The 12,329-nt window shown below is 45.1% G+C and overlaps 1 protein-coding gene across 2 annotated transcripts in view; it reads left to right on the top strand.

Moving 5' to 3' along the window:
- The window catches only part of SCAPER (S-phase cyclin A associated protein in the ER), a 370,936-nt gene that overhangs the window by 291,218 nt on the left and 67,389 nt on the right, over positions 1-12,329 (top strand). For both annotated transcript variants that reach the window (XM_074296499.1, XM_074296500.1), the window contains one exon: positions 3,782-4,017. In XM_074296499.1, the coding sequence (XP_074152600.1) occupies positions 3,782-4,017 (236 nt within the window). The remainder of the gene's footprint in view (positions 1-3,781; positions 4,018-12,329) is intronic.

Raw genomic sequence — 12,329 nt, 5'->3', positions numbered from 1 at the left:
GTGGAGAAGACAGAAGAAGAAAGATGGCAAATACAAACATTTGAGGATGCAGAGGCAAAACAGTCAAGATGGAGATCGAAGTATGAGACCTCCGAAGCCAAGGGAGAAGATTTCCAAGCTATTAGGGATGGTCATTAGTGTCAGAAGCTTGACAATGGTCATGCTAGAAAAGTAGTAATGAGGAAGCAGACTCAGCACCTGTAGGTAACTTTTACCAGAAGATAATCTTTGAAGGGTAGAATCAAGATGAAATGGTAACTGAATGCACTAAGAAGTTTTGAGGGAAAGCTCTTCTGTGTCTGTAGCAGGCTGAGAGGGAAGGAAGTTGGGGAAAGGACCAGGAAAAAGGGATCAAAGATGTACCAAAGAGATTACATGGTGACTGAAGTCCTGGAGGAGCCACAGCCTGGAGGAGGGTTGGGGATCCTGGACATCCTTGTCACCATCATGGTGGACTGTGCTGTTGCATTCTCTTTCTCACTGGATATGTTGTTATATTTCCCTTCGTATCACAGTATCTCTGAGGTTTTATTCCTCCTCCTCCATGTTTTTGAGATCCCTACCACTGGTTTGTCTGCCTGGCTGTTGTTTTCCCTCTTTCCCAGAGCCCTCTGTGGCATAGACCTCTCTCCCCTCTGGTCGCAGGTTGCTCCCGTTGGGGGTGAGGTGAATTGACCAGGCCCAGCCTCTGCTCTGTGGACTCAGGAAGAGCTGAGCCCTGGACTGAGAGCCCCCTTTGTACCAGACCCAATCCTCCTTTTCCTGGGAACACTTGCGCCTCTTCTATGTTGCCGCCCTCTCGGCCCTTGTCCAATTCACCCTTCTGTGTTCCTTTCCTTCCCGCACCCGTGAGCCCCATTGAGGGTCAGTGGCTTTGGACCGAGCACTGAAGCGCTTTGCACCAAACCTGGAGCCCTGGGCTTGGGCACTGGACCCTGAGCAGGCTGAGTGGTTTGGGAACACTAGGCGTTAAGGAGGCCTCCCTGCAGGAGTTCTGCCTTCTCTGTCATTGGGCCCCATTGGATGCATGCATGGCTTCTGTTTTTGAAGAGGTGCAGCTGCTGCCTGCTCTTTTGGGCTCTGGGATCCAACTGTAGGAATTAGCCCTAATAGGAAATAGTGGTCAGAGGACTAAGTCAGGGTACTGAGAAGCAGCTGGGGAGGGCTGCTGAGAGAGCTCCCCTCATCTGGCTGCCCTCGGGCTGGAAGAGGGAGGAAAGGAAGAAGTGAGATAGGCCATCCGTGGGGTGGGGTCGAGCCTCTGTGCCCGGGTGATGCGCTGTAGTCTTTTGTGCTGACTTGTGCAAGGTGGACACCCGGGACTTTTCTGGGATTCGCCCAGCGCTCTCCCCCCACCTCCTGCTGCCTCTGAAGCCCCTCTCGCTATGAGGAGGTGTTATCTAATTTGTCATTACTCATTAGTTTGTCCAGCTTCTCTTAGCCGTGTGTTTCCTTTAGAAAGACACTTCTCTTTAAACAGTCATAAAAGCCTTGCCTTGCTCCCATTTGCTGGGAGTTAACAAGCCCGATTCACTGGAACGTTCTTTCCCCTAATTGTCATAAAGGAATTAGCCCTTTCAGTTTGCTCTGAATTGCTGAAGATTGAAAAGATTTTCTAACCAAGGCAGAATTCTTAAAGGTGATCCAGACATTGGGAGCAAGGAGGCCATAGAAAGAAGAGGGGGTGGTGGGCTTAGAGCAGGAAGCGCAGGGGTCATCTGGGCCAAAGAGGAAAAGGCTCAGAGCCAGCTTGGGACTCCTGGAGGTCACCCAGTGATTTTCCCAGGTGGGCTCTGAGCTCTGGGACTCTAACTCCAGCCCCTCGTTGTTTCCACTGTGCCACCCACCATGTGCTGGGGAATTCAGAACTTGGCAAGGCAAGTTGGGGTGAAAGCTAGTCCCGTCTCCTTTTATAGTTGAATTGTTTCATGATTATCCTCAAACCCCTCAGCATCAGTGCCATGCTTCAGAGCATGGAAAGATCGGCCCCAAGGTGACCCTCAGAAGGAAAGCAGGGTCAGGAATAGAAAGCAGGCCCTATTATTAAGAAGCCACCAAAAAAAGGGGAAGGGAAGGATCTCACACAAATGGATCCGATTGTTTCTTATCCCTCTAGGTTGCAGCGAGGGGGCTGTCAGCCAGCTAAGGAATAGGGAATTTCTGGACTAGAAGATTATCAACACACAAATATTGGAAGTTTCAGGAAAGAAGCCAGGCAAGATGTAGTCATTATTAGATAGGAAGGGGGATTTGGTCCGGCATAAATAGTTTGTTTAATAAATGAAAAACTAGAAATATAAAAAAATAAAGGATAGAGAGACAAAGGAAAGGATGGAAGAAGAGAAGAGCCAAGAGACATGAGTTTAAAGGTGAATATTTGCAGGTCAGCAATAGCCTGGAGCCCTGCTCCCAAACTTTAAAGGTCAGGTATGTTAAGGAGCACTAGGATCCAGCACACAGCATCATTTCCCTGAATACAGAACAATTTTATTTGCAAATTAAAGGACGCCCAGAGAAGTTGAGACCCTCTCTAGTGCTTGCTCCTTCCTCAGAGGCATGGGGATGTCCCCCCCAAAGGAGGGCCCCCAAAAAGCAGAAATCTGGAATTTGTGCTTGGAGATGGGTACTCAGCTAGAAGAGCCCTCTAGACCACATTGCTCTTAACCCCCTGTTCTCTATCAGTGAGACCCCTTCCTCACAGTCACAGCCTTCCTACCACCACCCGCACCCTTCGAAGGAGCCCTTTCTCTGGCTGAGGGTGCTCTCCTCCTCCCTGGTCCACAACTGCTGGGGTTAAGCCTTTTGCCTCTAGGTTAAAAGCCCATCAGTCAGCCCAGCCCCTCTCACCAAGGACCTGCTCTGGGATCTAGAGAAGAACACACACACAAGGCTCTGTCTGGTCTACTCACAATTGGGTCTTGGTGATCTGTCCCTGTTCTCCTTGTGCCTCCTCCATCAGGCCTGTCCTGAGCCTCTCCCTCCAGCACCTCCCCTGGACCTTAGCGGGGACATGCATCCCTCCTTCTCCAATGGTCTTCCCCTTCCCTCTGGGTTGCTTTTAGTAGGGGGAGAGCCAGCCGTCCTCAAGTGCTTGTCTGCAGGAAAGCCAGCCAACTGTGAGGGCAAAGACTAACTTCCTCGGTACACACAAATAACTTTACCACAAAATGATAAGTGACTAAGAGAAACCAGAGGACTTTCTGAGGACTACGGAGAGAAAAGTCATGACTCATTGAGGAGAGCAGGAGTTTCTGAAAGACGTGGCATTTCAGTTGCTCTACAAAATTGGTAGGAATTCATCAATTGGTCATACCAAGCACAGAGGAGGGACTGGGGGAACAAAGTCCCCAGATTTGAGCCCCAAATCTCTAAAACAGCCAGATAGACTATTTACATAATTGTCTTCCTCTGTTTGTAGTCAGTGATCTAGGAAAGAATTGAGGAAAACACAAAATTTTTTAAACTTAGGATGTGAAAGTCACTGATCCTATTTGTTTTGTCTTTGCATAGTAAAAGTGAATTCCAAAATTCATTTTAGTAGAAGAATATAGGTTGTCCTAACATAATTCAGAAGCATAATTTAATGATACTTAATGATGTTTAATTCGTTCTGTTCAATTAGCTTTCTAATTTCATTATTATATATTAAGAGTTCATCTGCTAGTTTGTGCATTTTAGATTTCAGTCTGTAAAATTTCCTAAGGATTTATAATTAGATTGTCAGAATCACTTCAGTTTCTTTCAAAACAATTATTAAGATGCATTTATCATATTTCTTTAGGTTTATGTTCCAGATGAAAATAATGCTATTTTGGGAAGAAATGCAAATAAACAAGTATTTGAAGGTTTGACAACTGGACTTCTCAGAATTAGTGCTGTGGTTTTTGGCTGCTTGATCTCCAATATGCCAGATGGAAACAGCCGCCTCACTGCCCCCAAAGTATCATCAGCACAGGAAATGAAGAACAAGCCCTCGCCCGCTGATGCTTTTAACAGCCGCGTTCAGGATCTCATCAGGTAAAGTGGGGTAGACTTCTTTCTTTGATAGTTTTTTCCTGAAAAATCTAGAGCAAACAGAAATACCAAGGACTACGTCATCAAAAATGGTTGCTTATCCATTTGTCCACATTCCTGTTCAGTAACTGCTCAGTATAAAATATAACCTCAGTTTCCCCATCTACAAAATGGGGCTATAATAACAGCTATTGAGTGAGCATCAGAGGAGATACTCATTGTGAAGCTCTTTAGCACAGGTCTTGGCACACAGGAATTGGTATTATTTTAACAGCAGCACTAATGATCAGGGAATGCTGCTTTGCACAGAGCCAGCTGTCGATTTGAGAGATGGCATGCTGCAAGGAATAGAAAGTGAGCATCTCAGACGTGCTAGCTCCGTGACGCTGGGGGAGTCATTGCCCATTCAGTGACTCACAACTCTGCGACGGTCAGTTACAGAATGGTCTCGGATCTGTGTCCTCAGAGACAGTTTCCTCGCCAGGAAACTTTTTAAGCCGTGTTAGAATTTCAAATATCTTACTCTCTAACTGTTTTTACACAAATTTTACTTTGTCCTGTACTTGTCTTTCTAAGTAAAAGTGCTTTCGCAGTCTGTCTTTTTCAGGAGATTACATTTGGCCCTGGTTGTGGCTGGATGTCACAGGATCCTCTTTGGGTCACCTGCTAGGAACAAGTTTTATCTTCTCTGACATCACTCTTCATAGGGAAATGTGTCCCTGTCCCCCTTCTCTTGTGAACACTGGCCGCAGAATACATTTAATTTTCCAGTGAGGTTTATCTCTGGTGATAATTCATTACCTTCCCTGTGCTCCTTCCACAGCCTTTTCCTGGTGTCTCGACCTCTGACTCTTGAGATGCAACAACCATGTTTTCTTTCACGAGCCCAGCATCAGTCGGACACAAGCCCTCTCCTCTGCATTTGGCTGCTTTGTTGTTCTCTTCCCCTGATTTTGTAGGGCTTTCTAAGACTCACTTGTTTTTTTTCAGTGGATCCCTTACCACCAATGACCTTTTCCATTTAACTTATTCATGCATTATCTCCCAAGTTATGGTGCCCATAACCTTTAGAACTATAACCATCTATCTTATTGGGCTGCCATTTATCTCCTTGTGACCTTTTCCCCTGGGGTCCTTCCCTCAGGAGCTTCATTTCATTAAATGTATTTCCCACATCTTTACCCAACTGGCTGCATATGCATAGAAAGTGTCACTCGTAATTCTCCCGAACATTTACTGATGATGTGCCGGGCCCTGTGTTAGATACAGAGGGGAAAAGGCAGGATTCCTGACCTCAAGGTGCTTGTAGTCTACTGGAGGGCCTGGGACAGTTCTTTTAAAAATGTCACATGATGCGGAACTTGTTAGATACAAACTACCTACTACAGAAGTGGGGAGAGAACGATGAATTCCGAACTGAGCACAGGGGAATTCTCTACCTGAAGGAGATGGCTTTGGAGCTGAAGCAAGCCTGAAGATGAGTGCGATTTTAGTGAAACGAGTTGATGGGTATCCCTGGTAGGAAAAAGACTTTGGCATAAAGGCCAAAGAGGGGAAAGTGCACGGCATGTCCAGGGAATGGGGCGGTGCAGTTTGGCTGGCGTGGCAGCAGATAACAATGGAAAGGCAGCTTAGTGTATGGGGAGACCACTGAACTTGGAGTTAAAGGTCTGACACTGAGGTCCCATCTCTGGCCCATCAGTTTATTCACAAGTAAAATGGGAATAATGTGCTTGTTTGCACTGTCTGACTCTTAGGGTCATCTGAAAGTGCTTTTTAAAGTCTTGTCGATTATCGCAGTATGTTAAGGCTCGATTGTAAGAGGGTCTTGGTATATTTGTTAAAGCATCCCTTTTGAGCAAAGTTCTCTCTCTTCCCATGGTTCCATCCCATTGAAGAGGCCTTTGGGGCTTCATAGAAGAACATGACCAGCTAGCTAATGTGAAAGGAGTTTATTTGGCATGTTTGAGGGAAAGGTATTTGACCTAACTAAAGAAGCCTGTCCAAGGCTAGGAGAATCAGGGGAGAGGGCAGGGGCAAGGTGAAAGCAATTGACCTCCAAAACAGACCAGGGAAAATCGAGAAGGAAGACAGTCAGGAATGTTGCAAGAGACCCAATGGAAATAGTCTCCCAGATATCCCATAACATCTCAAACTCAGTGTGTCCAAATCAGAATTCATTTTCTTTTCCCCAGAATTTCCCTCTCTTCTGCACCTCCCCATTTCTTACCAGGTTACTGTCATCCTTCTGATCATATAGGTGCCCAGCAAGAGGAAGATTGACAGAGAACTTTCAGTAGAAAGTTCCCCCTACTCCCAATTTAAGGAAATTTTTCCTCCAGATGTAGATAATGTACTAAACCAAACCCTGATAGGAAATGCAAGAAAAATATCAAAGTGGGGCGGCTAGGTGGCACTGGATAGAGCACCAGCCCTGAAGTCAGGAGGACTGAGTTCAAATGTAACTTTAGACACTTAACATTTCCCATCTGTGTGACCCTGGGCAAGTCACTTAATCCCAATTGCCTCAGCCAAAAAAAAAAAAAAAAAAACACAAGAAAGAAAGAAAGAATATCAAAGTGGCTCATTTTTCCAGCCTAGATCAACATAGATAAACGAAAGTAAAGAAATAAAATCTGTTGACCCTGGGGACTGATTGTGACCAAGATCATCAAACTGAGCACTCCAATGCAGGAAGAGGCTTCCTGAAAGGGATACCCAAGGAAATATCCATTCCAGGGTGTGCAGGGGACAGAGGCAGGTGCCAGCTGTCAGCTCCTCAGTCACTACAGATTCTACTCAGATCCAGGACACCTGTCTACTCAGTGCCAGACACTGCCCTTACTCACTAAACTGCAGTGACTCCCTATTGCCTTTGGCATTTTTTTTTTCATTCAAGGTCCTACATAATGTGGCCCCCTCCTCCTTTTTCAGGCTTTTCCCACCTTCCTTTGTCTTCTTGGGTCAGTGACACTGGTCCCCAGGCTGTTCCATGAGCAAGACAATCTTTTTCTCGCTCCAGACATTTTCTCTGGAGTACTCTCTCCCATGTCCAGAACATTCCCCATTCTTCATTCAGCTAACTGGCCCCCCTAGCTTCCTTTAAGTCATAATTGAAATCCCATCTTTTGCTGTGAGTCTTTCCCACGCCCTGGTGTTTTCTATTTCACATCCATCCTATGGGCAGCTTGCTTCGTACAGATTTGTCTAAATAACATCTCCCCCATTAGACTGTAAGCTTGTTGAAGGCAGGCCTTGTCTTTGGCCTATTTGTATTCCCAGCACGTAACGGCACTGGCACATAGTAGGAATTCATGTTAATCAATTGATTGAGAAGAGAAATAATTAACTTGAAAAAAATTGCAACAAATTGATTAAAATCTCATTCAAGATACATAAAGAATTTATTCATTCACATATCCCTATACATATATATACACAGACAGACAGATGAAAGGGAGAGGCCCAAGACCCACATAGACAAAATTGTTTGTGCAGCAGATCTTGTTGCAGAAAAGCAAAGACCAAGGAGATCTCACCCCTTGGGGAGTGGCCCACGACTGTCAGGGGCACCACTGTGCTCTGAGAATTGACAAAAGGAAGATTTGAATGATGCTGAGTGAACAGAACCAGAAAAACAATCCAAGCAACAACATTGAAAGAAAAGGAATAATCGAAAGACAGGACATTTCCTCACTTATGAACCACAGCTACAGGGGACCAGAAATAAAGGGTTTCCCTGCAGAATGGCATACATCTTTAGACAGGGGCAATGCATGGATGAATTTGGCCCGAATACATAAGTACAAGTTTTTCCTCCCCTTTTTTCCAATTTTTTCCATTTTATTTTTTGAGGGGCTAGCAGAATAAAAATAAATTTTAATTTTAAAAAGTCAACCTTAAAATTCTACAAAGAAGTGAAGTATTGATTTCACGTTTTTAATATTCGAGTACATGTATATAAGATCTGTTATTTTAAATGAATTCATAATAAATTACTTCTTTAAAAATTTCAGTTCTTCAAGCTATCGCCCCTTCCGGAAAGTTTTTCTTCATCCTCTAAGTTCAGAGGTTTTCCTTAAAATCTCTCCCAGTACTCCATGTGCACTGCTGGTTGTTATAGTCTTTGATATCTCTCTGTCTTACTGCCCTCGTGAGACTAGAAGCTTATGGAGGACAAGCACTTAGTTGTGCTTTTCCTTGTATCCTCAGCTCTTGCCAAGGTCTTCTCTGTAGAGGAAGCCTTACTTAATACTTGTTGAATTGAGCTGTGAGTTGCATCTAAAGAGCAATTTAAGAGATGTGGAATTAGGGCAAGTGAAGGACTGGCCCTTTGGCAAGGACCAAGATAATACAACTAGTTAACTGCTACCACCAGTAGGCTTACTAACCAAGCAGTCATTAACTCTGAAGTGATAAAATAGTATTTAAGCTGAATCTTGCTTTTTCTCATAAGACTAGAACTATCCTCTGAGTTATACTTCTGTAAAGAGAGAACACCATTGTTATAAATATCCTGTTTATTAAATCTGAGTATGTCCCTAACTTTGCTATTCCTAATGAGATTCTCTTAAAGCTTCATGGACTGTTAGATTTGGAAAGGAAAAAGCTTTGGTGCATTGAAAAGGCCTGCTGGTTTTAGAATTATGGACCTGGGTTCAAATCTCAGCTCTGCCCCTTGCTGTATTAGTCACTTTAATCTTTGAAAGGAGAGAATTAAACTCCGTGTTCCCCTAGAACTTCTCTAGCTCTAGATTCCAGTAAGGCCAGCTTCTTCATCTTATGGGTAAACTGAGGTCCAGGGTAAAAAAGTGACCTGATCCCAGTTGTACAGAAAGTTTGTGGCCATTGGACCCCCCCCCTTCCCCTAAGGAGGGGAGAAGTGACCTGCACTGGGAAAGGAAGTTGATGATGTTTCTCGAAGGCTTGAGGTTTGGGGTATTAAAATTCAGGGTGTGTGGTCTCAGAGACGGAGGGCTCCTGAGAGCCTGGTCTCCCAATATCCCAAGCTAAGGCAACACCGGGAAAGACCGGGGAAATGAAGCTGGAAGCTCCCACAGGCCTGCTGCTGACCCAGGGATGAGATCCCCAATGCCTGCATCCCGTGGGAGGCGACCTGCCTTCCCTAGAACTTTTCTGTCGCTTGAATTGCTGTATTCCCAAGTCTGCTCCTCCTCATTGTGAAACCTTTGTGCCTTTGATCCCTGTGGCCTCTGGGTTGTCAGTCCCCAGCCCGAGCCTCATCCCTAGATGGGCTGTGCTGTCAGCTCCCCCAGATTTAAACCTGTTTTAAAAATTAGGCAGGGGAGCCTTGCATTGCCAGACTTTCACCTGAACTTTGAGAAATCTTCAGATCCCTGGCTGTAGGTGATGTCTGTGTCACCTAGGTGCGAGCAGTTGGTTTTATTGGCATTTAGTGAGATGATTTGATTCTTGTGCACACGTATTAACATGTTATTTCAGATACAAAATGCAGGAAGAGGTGCGATGACATTCTGTTTGTAGAATGCTGTAGAAGAAGCAAAGTATGTGAGATTTCTTTTAGGACCTACAAGCTTGAATAAGGACTTCTCTGGTTTTCTTCACTTCCCTTCCCAGTTACTTGTATGATCTGAGGCAAGCCCCTTACCCCCTCAGGAAAGGGATTTTCCCCTCCTTTGGAAAGCACTTAATACCTAGCGATGTCCAACTACGTGTGTTAGCTTTTCATGTTTATACAGATCATACCCCCTTCTCCTAGCAAACTTATAAATCTTGAGGATACAGATTATTCCTTTTATTTCTCCTCTAATCCTAAAATTAAATTATATTTCTTTTGCATAAAACACACATATACCTCAGAATGGGAAAACACAAAAAACATAATTTGCTACCCTCTAGAGAATATAGACCATCCTTATCTTAAGGATTAATGTCAGTATTAATGTCTTGTCTTTGTGAACAGCAAGGCAAATTAGATTAAACAGGGAGGAGACATTTTTTTAAAAGGCTGCCAAGACAATCAAGATGCATTTTTAATTGAGATTTTGAAAGAGATGATTTTATGCTGTAGCAGTTTCTTGTAACAGTGAAAAAAATGATGGACAGAAGATTTAAGCTCTAGATCCTGTTCTCCTCCTAACTCCCTTTTTGATTTTGGTTAAAATGATTTCCCCTCACTGAGCTTCCATTTTCTTCTCTGTCAAATGAAAGGGTTCATTAGAAAATCTGAGTTCTTTCTGTGTCTCAGATAATATCAGACCTCTGAGACACTCAGCATTGACCCCAGGATGCTGATTTTACCCAGATTGCCAAGTGTTGGTCAGCGCTGCCCTCGGAGTGTGGGATTCCTTCAGAAAATGGCAGGGGCGAATGAGCTCTAACAAAGGGGAGGTGCCAGTCCTTCCTCTCACTGTCTAAGGGATGACCCTTGGGCACCGTTGTGTTTGGTAAGAAGGACTGCCGCTTCTGGAGAGCTTCAGAGTCTACAAAGCAGTTTCTCACAGCCCTGGGAGGTAGGCGGGGCGGTCGTCTCCACTGCAAGGAGGCAAGAGCGCCGGGATTCAAACTCCCTTCTCCCCAATCTAAAATGACTCCCTTCCCTGCCCTCATCAGCGCACCAGCATCAAAAGCTGAAGCCACGTGACGCCGGCCCGCGCCAGGAGGCCGCTCTTCCTCTCCCTGTGGTCATAGCGTGGCTGGTTTTAGGGGGAAGAAGGGAAGAAAGAATAAAGAATAAGGCTGCTCCTCCTCCCCCCAAAAAAGAAATGGTTGTTAAAACATATACATAAAAAATAGAAGGAAGTCCCAAGAGGAACCATTGATGAACAACATAGCTTTGATTGTAATATGTTGAATTTATTATACATTTTAAAACATACATAAGGACATAGTCCTGGGATAACTTGACAACATGGTAGCATATTAGGAACTAGAGGAACCCATATTCCATTAAAAAAAAAAACTAAACTAAACTAAAAATGCATCCAATTAAGAAAAGTAAAGAGAATCCACTTTAAATTCCTCCATCCAATTCAGGATGGCACAAAACCACTCCCAGAATCCGGGCCTCATTCATCAGAAATGACTGGGAAAAATGGACCAGAGCAAGGATGAAATTAAGCTAGAGGCGGAAAAATACGAGGCAGCACAGAGAGTCCAGGGAAAGCTCTGGAGCCTCAGACCCCAGGTTAGAGGAGTTAGCTGTCTGTGTGGATCAGACCAGGGTCCCTCCCCGACAGTTGGACTGGCCTCCAGTTGCCTGGCCTGCTGAAGGGTAGGGCGGGGGACACCACACACCCCAGTTTGTGGCCTCCTGGAGCTTCCATTCACGGGGAGTCTATGGCTTTTTGATCCTCCAGCCCCATCTGAGCACAGTGCTTCACATTGTTGGCGCTTAATAAATGTGCATTGAGTTCAATTGAATGGAAATTCCTCAAGAGTTTGAGCTCTCCTTGGTGGGCAGCTCTCTGAGGGAGAGTTCTGAGCCGAAGCATCCGGGGACCAATCCCTACTTTGGGGAGACAAGTCGGGATGCTGGACAGAGAAGAGCCGGGGGCCTTCGAAGGCCACACTGGCAGACCGGCCTTTGCTTGGGTGGTGACGGGAGGAAGACTGGGCAGGAGAAATGGGGAACAAGGTGTCAGTGATCCATCCCCAAAGACTGGGAGCTTTCAATACAATCTCCAGTTTACTCCAGATTAAAAATTCAAATGCAGTAGCCGGGAATCAATAGTGGAGTTTCTCAGAGCAGAGAATGATTTATCTGTTCAGTCTTTTGACCAGTCTTAAAGCTTCTTTTTCCATTCTTACATCTAATAAAAGAGCTGTTACTGTCAGGCCAGACTTTTAAACAGCCCCAGAGAACTGTCTGCTGCCAGGAGGAGATGAAAGTGACTTCTTACATGACAGTTGTAGGCATGATGATTAGCATTCTTCATACATAAAAAAGTTATAGTCTTGCCACAGCTACCAGCTTAAAGGTAAGGGAAAAAAAGCCAAGAAACTGAAGTCAGCGTGAGGGATTTCTTAGGGATTTCTTACATGCTTATTAAATGTACGTGGGTGTGGGAATGAAGGTTCTAACATCATTGCCACCGAGGGGTGTTTCTGTCCGCACGTTACTGAGAAGTAGCTTCAGGAGAGCCCGAGGAGCGACTCCGTCCTTACCTCCTCGGACCTCTGAAGAGCCGGACTAAGGGAATTGTAACTCGATATGTCCTCCCTAAACCTCTCCTGTGTTTGTGCGTTTGTGAGGGTGAGACCTGGCTGTGGGGCGGATTGAGCCCCAAGAGGCAGAAAGGGCTGGGAAGTGCGGTGGGAGCTCGGCCTGAACC

Source organism: Sminthopsis crassicaudata, chromosome 2, assembly GCF_048593235.1.
Source record: "Sminthopsis crassicaudata isolate SCR6 chromosome 2, ASM4859323v1, whole genome shotgun sequence".
Lineage (NCBI taxonomy): Eukaryota > Metazoa > Chordata > Mammalia > Dasyuromorphia > Dasyuridae > Sminthopsis > Sminthopsis crassicaudata.
The sequence above is the reverse complement of the archived record's forward strand: the minus strand, read 5'-3'. Positions and strand labels throughout refer to the sequence as shown.